General features: G+C 37.3%; 1 protein-coding gene across 1 annotated transcript; it reads left to right on the forward strand.

The window, feature by feature from the left end:
• The first annotated feature begins 804 nt into the window (after positions 1–804).
• LOC127138301 (scarecrow-like protein 13) lies at positions 805–3,717 on the forward strand. Its single transcript, XM_051064716.1, has 2 exons — positions 805–1,179; positions 1,667–3,717. The coding sequence occupies exon 2, from the start codon at positions 1,872–1,874 to the stop codon at positions 3,501–3,503; it is 1,632 nt and encodes a 543-aa protein (XP_050920673.1). The 5' UTR covers positions 805–1,179; positions 1,667–1,871; the 3' UTR covers positions 3,504–3,717.
• The last annotated feature ends 8,969 nt before the right edge of the window (positions 3,718–12,686 follow it).

Here is a 12,686-nt window from a genome sequence, read left to right on the forward strand (position 1 = left end):
CATTTTCTACAACATGCATTTAATCATCATTGACAAGAACAAGAACATATTGAGCCCCCAAACAACACACACATCTGAATCGACCACCGATTCCAATTCTTTCCGTCAAATACTTAAAGCTTTGCATTCAAGCTATCGTTTCCGCCGTTCATCTTCATTCTTGTGCAAATTATTCAGTTCTCACCAACACTCATGTTTCCCAATCTTTGAGAATCAAGATTGTTCACATGAATTTGAAGAACGAAATCAATCACACACCTCACGTATCATGTTTTCCTGTGAATCAGAACCAGACTCTAGATACTAATTATTGGAGTTAACAACAATACTCCATTAATGAAAAAAAAAAAGATAATAAACAATTGAAAGAATCGTAGAAAGAGGGAACTATAACTAACTTTTTATCTCTAACTTCTCAAATGTGTATATAGTATCTACCTGAAATAAACTTAAGTTTATATACCTTCCAACTCAAATGAAATAAAAATCAAATAAAAACTGAAATGATAAAACATGAATTTGAATTACATTTAATAAATAGCGCCAATTGGTTTTCAACCCGTTCTACGAGTTGAATTTGTTTTATATGAAAGATGGATAGATAGAAAATAGTGGAAGAAAGATTATGGAGTTAAAGTTGAGAAATGTGATTATTTAGATAAAAAAATTCGAGATATGTGGCCCCATTTATTGGATAAATCATATTTTAAAATACGTAGTACTCTCACTATTATGGAGGTAGAATAAAAACAAGAATTTGTTTTCGCAAGAACACAGGATACCGTTTATCAGAAAACGCGTGCAGTTGTCATCACTACGACAGAAACTGCCGTCATGTAGTACCAATCATAAAAGTCGTTTTAAACTAAAAATGAATTAAAAAAAAAAGCTTAAAATGGATTATTGAAGTAACGATGGAGCTGTGAGCTGAGGTCACTTCCGTGTTCCTTCATTTTCAAGGCTACCCCACCAAAACCAAAATAGTATTCAACTTAACCGAGTAAGAGATAGGAATCTGCAAAAACACAACGTGTAATTAATTAGTAATTAAATAAATGTGTTTATTATTTATATCACCCATCTATTAAATCTAGCTCACTTATTCCAAATCCTAAACAAACAAAAGAAAATCATAATCAGTTATCATAATTTTCTCTCTCTTTTCAGCTCAATCTTCAGGTATCATTATTTTCTCTTTCTAAGCTTTTAGTTTTTCCTATTCTTTGCTTACATGATGTATTCTCAATTAGGAAATTTCTAGGGTTTCAGATTATGCTTTTTTTATAAGATAGTTAATTATGAGAAACTATTTTGGATCTGTAATTGGAATTCAGATTCTGTGGAGCAGTTGTAGTTTGAGAAAATAAATTTGATTAGGGTAATAGAAATTGTCAGTGTCGTGTTTAGTGTCGGATCGAGATCGAACACGCCTTCAATATGAAGTTTAGGTGTTAGATAGTGTCAATTTGACATATAGATTCTGTAACTCCTGGAGATTATATGTAGATTTCTGGATTAGTACTCTTCATAGATTATCTGTTATCATTTTGCTTGAATTTAGTTTCTTGAAGTATGTTTTTGCTATTTATTCAAGTTGTTTTCATTTATTTCTCTACTTTGTTTAATGATGTTAAAGTTTCCATAACAGTTTTATTCTGTTATGCAGGTTCTGTTTCTTAAATTCAAGTATGAACTGTTGTTGGTGATCATTATGGCATGTAGTTGCTGACCAAAATGGTGACTCAATAGTGTTTCGCAAAATTCTACTGCTAAGCTCTTTCTGTGTATCTAGGGAGTGACTCTCGTGCAGTCGGGAATAACCTTTTTATTTACAATTATATAGATTCACTACTCTCTAGTCTCTAGTCAAGATGCAATCGTCTCGGGAAGGACCGAATTCAGACGGTCTCAATTTCTATCACCAACCTGGTCAGGGGATTTACCTACAAGGCAATCTATGTGTTGATAGACATGGTAGCAGCAGCCAGGGGACTGGTTTTTCTTTCGAAACTAACAAGGAGCAATGCTTCCCCGTGGAGTCATACCCGGAAATTGTTGGTTTCATGGATTGTGATTCCCCTTCCTATGCTAGTGTATCATCTAACAAGAGTCCGTTTTCTCCGCAAGATTCTCAGTCTTGCTATTCGGATCACCACCAGTCATCTGACAACACCTATGGATCGCCGATAAGCGGGATGTCTAGTGTTGATGATGGCAATGATTTGAAACACAAGCTTAGAGAGCTGGAGAATTCTTTATTGGGGCCTGATGATTTCGATATTGTTGACAGTTACGGCAGCAGCATGGAGGCTAGTCTCCACGGAGCATGTCCATCAGGTAGATATAATTGGGATCTGATTGCCGAAAATATTCCAAAGCTTGACATGAAAGAAGTCCTCTTGCTATGTGCACAAGCTGTGTCTGACGGCGATATTCCAACAGCAAGAGGCTGGATGGATAATGTATTGGTGAAGATGGTGTCGGTAACCGGAGAACCAATCCAGAGGTTAAGTGCTTACTTGTTGGAAGGGCTTAGAGCAAGGTTGGAATCGTCCGGAATCTTGATCTATAAAGCTTTGAAATGTGAACAACCAACAAGCAAAGAGCTAATGAGTTACATGCACGTCCTGTATCAGATTTGCCCATATTTTAAATTTGCATACATCTCTGCAAATGCGGTTATTCATGAAACAATGGCAAATGAATCCCGGATTCATATAATTGATTTCCAAATCGCACAGGGCACACAGTGGCATTTACTTATTCAAGCTCTTGCACACAGACCTGGTGGACCCCCTTTCATTCGAGTAACAGGTGTTGATGATTCCCAATCATTTCATGCTCGCGGTGGAGGACTTCAGATTGTAGGACAGCGGCTATCAGATTTCGCCAGATCTTGCGGAGTTCCGTTTGAGTTCCATAGTGCTGCAATGTCTGGTTGCGAAGTTCAACAAGAAAACCTTAGTATTAGACCCGGGGAAGCCCTTGCTGTAAATTTCCCTTATATTTTGCACCACATGCCAGATGAGAGTGTGAGCATAGAGAATCATAGAGACAGATTACTGAGATTGGTTAAAAGCTTGTCTCCAAAGGTTGTTACCCTTGTTGAGCAAGAATCCAACACCAATACTTCTCCTTTCTTTCATAGGTTTGTTGAGACAATGGACTATTACACAGCTATGTTCGAGTCAATAGATGTTGCTTGCGCCAAAGACGATAAGAAGCGGATTAGTACAGAGCAGAACTGCGTCGCACGGGACATTGTCAACATGATAGCCTGTGAGGGGATTGAAAGGGTTGAGAGGCATGAACTTTTTGGAAAGTGGAGGTCGAGATTCTCCATGGCTGGATTTAAACAATGCCAATTGAGTTCTTCAGTGATGCATTCTGTCGAAAATATGTTGAAGGACTTCAATCAAAATTACAGACTGGAACATAGAGATGGTGCTCTCTATCTTAACTGGATGAAGAGAGCTATGGCCACTTCATCTGCTTGGAGGTGAAACTGACCTTTTATTTTTTGCGTCCTTTTTGACATGTACTTTAGTTTAGCTTAATGCATGGTATCTAAAGTTTCTTCATAGTAGTATAAACTTTGAGATTTAGCTCTATTACTCTACACGTACCTTTTAACAGGTTATTCTGTAGTCTGCAGCAGAATCTCAAAATTTATTGTAAATGGCAATACTGAAATGAAAGAAATTGTGAGATTTACTATGTTTAACTGTTTGGGATGAGTGAAGTACTCATTTTTGTTTCTTTGTTTTAATTCTTTTTCCTTAGATGGAGTGACAAAATCACTGATTTTCAGACACAAAATGAAAATAAAAAAATATTCAATCTAGTAACAATTTTGATATTGTCATATGAGTTAGGCCTTATAGAATTCTTGGATGAATATCTTTTGTGTACATTTTAGAATTTACAAGTTTAGTGTACTCTCAAAATTATCATGTGTTATTATTAGTGGTCAAGCTACAAAAGCATGTGGTGGGAAGTCAGTGATCCCCACCAAATAAAGCTAAAAAAAGTATTATCTGAGAGTCCTATAATTGGACAGTTGTCCTTTTAATATTGAACAATTGGTCAAATGAATAAATAAATATTGCAAAGTTTAGTTAGACACGCCATTACCATGTTCTAGGATATTTCCTATCTTAAAAGAAGTTCCAGAATATATCACTGGAAGTAGTTGAAATAAAGCCAAACACAACAATAAGAACAATGAATTCCACATGTTATTTGCAAGTTGCAATATAAAAACAGTCATAGTAAAATTTCCTTCACTCTCACATCCAATACCTCAAGTCCGAACCTTCTTCCATTTAAGAGGAAAAGCGGTATTGGATCACATTTGCTTCTGTGTTGCCTTACCAAAAAGAAGTATTCTTCCTTATCGGAAACAACACACTCTGAAGATAAAATCGATACAAGGGAAAATGACCCAACATTAGGAAAACACATAATTAAAAAGCCAACGTGAATGGAGGACTTCGTGTGTGAAGGAATACCTTGAGTGCAGTTCTGTTATTTCAAATCTATTAGTTGTTTTCTGTTTTCTCGTAAGTTGGTTATGCTTTATAGCTTATATAATGTAAATTGCATCCACATGTTCTTGCTTCTTCCCTTTCAATTTCATTCTTCTCTGATTTTGTACTTAGGAGCTGACACTCGCTTGAAGAGTGCTGGTCGTTATACACTCTAAAGTAAGTAGGGTGTATTATTTGTTTTTTCAACATGAATTCATAATGCCCTTCAATCTAAAATTGACGCTCAAGCTGAATCACTTTGTTCCATGTTGCAATCCTCTTTGGAATCACATTCTGATTCTATTCACTCCACTCTCCATGGCATCACGCTCGTTGAAGTTGAGTGTGCCTTGATTTGATGGTTCCAATCCCCTGGACTAGATTTTTTAGATCGAAGCCTTTTTCAACTACCATATTCAAGAAGAGTCTCGGCTTCATATCGTCGCTTTTCATCTCGACAGACTAGCCGCTATGTGGTTCCAATGGGGGACACACAATGATTTGTTATCGTCATGATCAGTTTTCCTTGTCGTTGTTCGCCACCATTTCAGTCAGACTGAATATGTGATGGGAAATTCAACAACAAATAACAATAACAACTCTAACAGAGCAATATGCAGCGGATAATCAATTTCCCAAACTTGCAAGAATCTGTGAGGAGCAACAACAAATAATCACGGCAACTAAAATCACCACCACAAGGGACACAATAATTTTTAACGTGGAAAAATCTCCTCAATGTGAGAAGTAAACAACCACGGGACCAAGCCAGTAATAGAGCTCCACTATGATCAAAATATGGGTACAAGAGAGTTTTAAATATGGCACAAATTCGTGCTCAGTAACCAGGCAAAAACAGAAAGGTAACCAGCATAACAATCAGCCAAAACAATGAGAAAACAAGCATGAAATTGAGAACAAAGTTCAGCAGAAAAACCAGAAAATACTACTACTGTCCGAGCTTGATTTCTCCCACCTCAGACCTCTGATCGACGATCCAACCGTTCAGATTGAAGTACCACGAGTCACGAACCTGCTATCCAAATTTCAGCCTGATCCGACGGTGAACGAAGGAGAAATCGCGAATCTAGTGCAGCTGCTCTGTTTTATGCGAAAATGGGTTTTGTTCTTACTCTCTCATGTAAGAACAAAAATTGTTCTACAACAGATTCCATGATTTTGATGATAACAAAGGATGAAACCAAAAATGGCACCCTAACGAAAAGTTTCTAAGTGTGCAGGGTTCTAAAGAAAGAAGAAACAAATCTGATGATGTCATCAGATGCAAAACAAGATCAGATGCAAAATCTCAAGTATCAGAAGCATCTAAAGTGGAATCTCATTCAAGAAGCTCTGACTCTGGACAAAACTACAAAGTATCAGAAGCATCTGAATATGAAGTAAAGTCTAGAAGCTCTGACTCTGAATTAATGCCTTCTGTAAACTCTGGAAGTTATCAGCGCCATCTGAACTTTCAAGAAATAACATCAGAAGCAAGATTCTCCAGATACACGAAGACTCTAATCAGAATTGTTAATCATGATGAAGTAACGTTTAAGCCAAGTTAAAGTTCTGCAAATGAATTTCCTCAATTAGAAAGAGACGTTAATCTCCACTTCCAAGAGAGAAGATACTAATTGTGGTAAGTAGTCACTTCTAAGAGAAAAAGTCTACTGCAGAAGCTATTAATGGAATGGCGTAACTACATCTCAATATCCAACAGATTCAACGCTACTTCAACTCTACTTCAACTCCTATAAATAGAGAAGAAATCTCATTCAGTAAAAACAAGAAATCACTAGCCAAAACTATACTGAAATTATATCACGCTCAAGAAAAACATCCTTGTTCTTCAAAGATTTTCACTAAGCTTTTGCTTATCAAGTGAAATAATTGTTCTTAAGTTTGTAATATTTGCTTTCTTAGAAGCACTCTAGATTACACATCTTGTATCTAATTTTTATTTGATTTCCTCAAGTGACTCTTTGTAGTCTGTAGACTTGAGAGGACTAAGAGATTTTCTTCTCTCTTAGGGGTTGTTTGTAATCTTTCAAGATTAGTGAATTAAGTCCTTGTTGAAGGCGAAATCACCTTGGCCGGGTGGACTGGAGTAGCTTTGTGTTATAAGCGAACCAGTATAAAATCATTGTGTGATTTCATTTTGCAAAAGCACTTATTTTTCAAACAATTCAAACCCCCCCTTTCTTGTTTTTCTCACCTTCAATTGGTATCAGAGCTCCGGCTCTGTTATTGATTTTCAAATCAAACACTTAACCGTGTAGAGAGATCCAGTGCGAGAAAAACAAATGGCCCACTCAAATGAGAAAGATTCTTACAATGCCAAGCCTCCTGTTTTTGATGGAGAAAAGTTTGATTACTGGAAAGATAGAATCGAAAGTTTCTTTCTGGGTTATGATGCTGACCTCTGGGACATTGTCACAGATGGATACAAACCTCCAACCTTAAATGGAGCTGAAGTTCCCAGAAGCAAAATGTCAGAAGATCAGAAACGTGTTTTCAAGAATCACCACAAGGCCAGAACAATACTTCTAAATGCTATATCATACAACGAATACGAAAAGATCACCAACAGAGAGACGGCTAAAGATATACTTGACTCTCTGAGGATGACCCATGAAGGAAACTCCCAAGTCAAGGAGACGAAGGCTCTGGCGTTGATCCAGAAATATGAAGCCTTCAAGATGGAAGATGACGAAGCTATAGAAGCTATGTTTTCCAGATTCCAAACTCTTATTGCAGGTCTTAAAGTGCTAGACAAGGGATACACGACTGCAGATCATGTTAAGAAGATTGTCAGAAGTCTGCCAAAGAAATGGAGACCTATGGTTACTGCTCTGAAGTTATCAAAGGATCTGAACAGTATCAGCCTTGAAGAACTTGTTAGTTCTCTCAGAAGCCATGAGATAGAACTAGAGGAGGATGAGCCTCAGAAAAGGAACAAGTCAGTGGCGCTGAAGTCCAGACCTGAAAGACGGAAGTCAGACAGAACCAAAGCTCTCCAGGCAGAAACTGTAGATACTGACGACTCTGAACCTGAAGACTCTGATGATGAAGAAGAACTGTCCTTACTAACCAGAAGAGTTAAGCAACTCTGGAAAAGAAGGAACAACAACAACTTCAGAAGATCAAGACCCAGAGGGGATCGATCAGAGTCAACTTCAAAAGGTAAACCTAATAAAGATATTACCTGTTTTGAATGTAAAGAAACAGGTCATTATAGAAATGAATGCCCCAAGCTGAAGAAAGATAACTCTAAGAAAGAAAGCTTCAAGAAAAATGCCTTCAGAACAAAGAAGGGATTAATGGCCACCTGGGACGATAGTGAATCCGAATCATCAGAATCTGACTCTGATGAACAGGCCAACGTAGCTCTTATGGCTACCACATCCAGCAGCTCAGATGAAGAATCTGAAGAGGTATTTTCTGAACTTTCTAGATCTGACTTAGAATCATGTTTATCAGAAACTCTTACCTCTCTTCAGAAACTAAAACAAAAAGTTAAAGACATTAAAGGCCTTCTTAAAGCAAAATCTGAAGTATGTAGTAGACTTGAGACAACAATTCTAGCACAAGATGATACTATCAGATCTTTAACGTTAGAAAAAGATGGAGCTAAAACCAAAAGCTTAGAATTAGAAAAAGCGTTGTCTCAAGCACCACAAACTTCAAATGAAATTATTTATAAATATGAAGAAGCCTTTCAACAATTTCTGAAGAATGGGATAAATAGGAGTATTATGGCATCCATGATTTATGGAGTAGGTCAGAATAATAAAAGGGGAATTGGGTATGATTCTGAGGAAAATAAAACCTCTACCAGTAACCAAATTAAATCGCCTTTTTCATACCACTACACACACACACAGGAACACATATTTAAAAATGCTAGAAGACCCAAAGTTGTAAGAAACTCTGGGAAGACTAATCTAAAAGGACCCAAGAGATTCTGGGTACCGAAAGATAAGATTATCTATGTTGCAGATATCCTATGCAGCAAAGTTCAGACACAAGTCATGGTACCTGGACTCTGGATGCTCGCGACATATGACGGGAAGAAAGTCTATGTTCCAAAGCCTGGAACTTAAAGACGCTGGATTTGTAGGCTTTGGAGGAGATCAGAAAGGAAGGATCAGAGGCTCCGGAACTATTGGTAACGGTACTCTTCCCTCTATATCTGATGTTCTTTATGTAGAAGGATTAATGCATAACTTGTTATCCATAAGTCAATTAAGTGATAACGGTTATGATGTAATCTTTAATCAAAAAACGTGTAAAGCCATTAGTCAGAACGATGGCTCTGTCCTTTTCACAGGCAAGAGGAAAAACAACATTTATAAAATAAATCTTTCTGACTTAAAAGATCAAAATGTTAAATGTTTAATGTCAGTTCACGAAGAGCAATGGGTATGGCATAGACGCTTAGGCCACATTAGCATGAGAAAACTTTCTCAGCTAACTAAACTTGAGTTAGTCAGAGGCTTACCTAAACTGAAGTTTTCTTCAGATGCTCTGTGTGAAGCTTGCCAGAAAGGAAAGTTTTCAAAAACATCTTTTAAAAAGAAAAATGTTGTTTCTACCTCCAAGCCTCTGGAGCTTCTTCACATTGACTTATTTGGTCCTGTGAAAACAGCATCAGTCAATGGAAAGAAGTATGGACTAGTAATCGTTGATGATTACAGCCGCTGGACATGGGTAAAATTCCTAAAGCACAAGAGTGAGTCTCACTCTGTATTCACCAGTTTCTGTTCTAAAGTGCAAAAAGAATTTGACTCTAAAATTGTTAGAGTCAGAAGTGATCATGGTGGAGAATTTGAAAATAAAGATTTTGAAGAATTATTTGATTCTAATGGAATATCCCATGATTTCTCCTGCCCTAGAACTCCACAACAAAATGGAGTTGTAGAGAGGAAGAATAGGACACTCCAAGAAATGGCCAGAACCATGATCAATGAAACAAATGTAGCAAAGCACTTTTGGGCAGAAGCTGTAAATACAGCGTGTTACATTCAGAATAGAATCTCTATTAGACCTATTCTGGAAAAGACTCCCTATGAACTGTGTAAGGGAAGAAAACCCAACATTTCTTATTTTCATCCTTTTGGATGCATTTGCTTTATATTAAATACTAAAGAACATCTAAACAAGTTTGATTCCAAAGCACAGAAAGGTATTATGTTAGGATACTCAGAACGCTCTAAAGGCTATAGAGTATACAACACAGAAACCAAAATTGTGGAGGAATCAATTCATGTTAGATTTGATGATAAGCTTGACTCTGAAAAGTCAAAGCTAGTTGAAAAGTTTGCAGATTTAGAGATCACTCTGGTAGAATCTGAGAAAACTCCAGAAGCAACTGTCACTCCAGACTCTGAAGAAATTAAATCTCCAGAAATTCCAAGGAAAGTCAAGAGTCGTAGCAACGTATCTGAAGATTTGATTTTGGGAAACAAAGATGAACCTGTTAGAACCAGATCTACCTTCAGAACTTCTGAAGATATTCCTCTGGGACTAGTGTCTCTGATTGAGCCTACGTCCTGTGATGAAGCTCTTCAAGATAACGATTGGGTGGCAGCTATGCAAGAAGAGTTAGATCAATTCTCCAAGAATGATGTCTGGGATCTCGTTCCTAAACCCAGAGGCACTCATGTCATTGGAACCAGATGGGTTTTCAGAAACAAACTGAACGAGAAAGGAGAAGTTGTCAGAAACAAAGCCCGACTGGTAGCTCAAGGTTATAGTCAACAAGAAGGTATTGATTATAATGAAACCTTTGCTCCAGTCGCGAGGTTAGAATCTATTCGTCTTCTTGTATCTTTTGCTATTAATCATTCTATCAAATTATACCAAATGGATGTCAAGAGTGCATTTCTTAATGGGTATATTTCAGAAGAAGTGTATGTCAATCAACCTCCAGGTTTTGAAAATTCAAACTTTCCAGAACATGTTTTTAAACTTAAGAAATCCTTATATGGACTTAAGCAAGCTCCCAGAGCTTGGTATGAACGCTTAAGTAACTTTCTTCTGGAACAAAATTTTATCAGAGGGAAAGTTGATTCTACACTCTTCTGTAAAAACCTTAATAATGATCTCATGATATGCCAAATTTATGTTGATGATATTATTTTTGGTTCTGCTAATATCTCTGTTTGCCAAGAATTTTCTAAGTTAATGCAGGCAGAATTTGAAATGAGTTTAATGCAAGAACTAAAGTTCTTTCTGGGAATTCAAATCAATCAAACCCCAGAAGTCACGTACATTTATCAAAGCAAGTACATTAAAGACGTTCTGAAGAAGTTTGATATGACTGAATGCAAATCTGCAAAAACTCCTATGCATCCAACTTGCATTCTGGAGAAGGAAGAAGTAAGCAACAAGGTTTGTCAGAAGCTCTATCGAGGTATGATAGGCTCTCTTCTCTATCTGACTGCTACTCGTCCTGATATTCTCTTCAGCGTCTGTCTTTGTGCCAGATTCCAATCAGATCCTAGAGAATCTCATTTAACAGCTGTTAAGAGAATTCTTAAGTATCTGAAAGGAACTCCTAACCTGGGCCTGATGTATGAGAAAACATCAGAGTATAGGCTTTCTGGTTATTGTGATGCAGATTATGCAGGAGATAGAATAGAACGAAAAAGTACTTCTGGAAATTGCCAGCTTCTGGGAAACAACTTAATCTCCTGGGCTAGCAAAAGACAGTCAACAATTGCTCTATCAACTGCAGAAGCAGAATACATCTCAGCATCACTGTGCACAACTCAGATGCTCTGGATGAAGCATCAGCTAGAAGATCTTCAGATATTTGAGAGTAACATTCCTATCTTTTGTGATAATACTGCTGCTATTTGTTTAAGTAAGAATCCCATTCTACATTCCAGAGCCAAACACATAGAAATAAAACATCATTTTATTAGAGACTATGTTCAGAAAGGGATAGTAACGCTGAAGTTCATTGATACAGAACATCAATGGGCAGATATCTTTACTAAGCCTCTAGCTGAAGATAGATTTCTTTTTATCTTAGAAAATCTGAACATTAAAAATTGCCCTGAGTAAAATTTGGCTCTGAACATGTAAAATGAGACTCTGATAAAAACAAATACACTTCTGCCTCTGACTCTGATACTTCTACCAAGTTAAGAAGATATCTGAGTTAGAAATCTTCAGAAATCCTTTGGTATTCCTGAAGATCAGATACATCAACACGTGGGGAACATGCGTCTAACCCTAGAACTTCTAGACAGCTGTCAAAAGAAATCAAAGGTCAGAACGCTTGAAATCTCCTCGAGCAGTGTGCTTACTGTTGGGATTAGACATTCATTAATGAGCTGTAATCATTTTTCCCCCAAACGTGCTATTTTGGTTTTTGTGCTAACGCTGGTATGTGTGTCGTTTTGCATGTGTTTTTACCCTTAGTATATAAACACTTTCTCTCACTTTTCACACTTATCACTCTCACTCACTCTAAAACCCTAAACCCTTCTCTGAAAGTTCTCTGCAAGTTCTTCATCTTCTTCAATCTCCATCATCTTCATCAACATGGACGCTCAACAACAAGAACTCTTCAACCATTCTCAACAAGTGGAATCTAGTTCCAATACCCAAACCTCAAACACTCAAACACCCACGGTTATAAGCGTCACCACAACCCCAGTTTATAAAGAACCTCACATTCTTGACCGTGAACAACACATTCATCTTTCAACTCCCTTTGAAGGTTTGGATGTACTGTGTGAATCGCTGGTAGATTTTGAGAACTTGAGAAGAAACGGTGTTGATCTTACTGAAGATCTTCGCAAGCAAGGTTGGGAAAACTACTTCGACAGGCTTTATGGTCCAATCTACCCTCTTCTGGTGAAGGAGTTCTGGAGATGTGCAGATGCTGATGACCAGTTCATTGTTTCTTTTGTTCTGGGAGTGAAGATAGTGATCACAGAAGGATCCATTGCCTCTCTGTTGAATATGGAAAGTAGTGGAGGTAAAAGGATTTACAACATTCCTCCAAGGTCAAAGCGCATCACTAAAGTCATCAACCCTACAATCTTCAAACCTAATGTTGAAGGAAACCCCTCTAAGAACAAGGAGCTTCATCAGAACCTCCGAGTTTGGCTGAAGATCATTCTGGGAACAATCCATCAT

This window comes from Lathyrus oleraceus, chromosome 4 (assembly GCF_024323335.1).
Source record: "Lathyrus oleraceus cultivar Zhongwan6 chromosome 4, CAAS_Psat_ZW6_1.0, whole genome shotgun sequence".
In the NCBI taxonomy this organism is placed as follows: Eukaryota; Viridiplantae; Streptophyta; class Magnoliopsida; order Fabales; family Fabaceae; genus Lathyrus; species Lathyrus oleraceus.

Coding starts and splice junctions, on each gene's coding strand:
- LOC127138301 (XM_051064716.1), top strand. CDS start 1,872: ATGCAATCGTCTCGGGAAGGACCGAATTCAGACGGTCTCAATTTCTAT.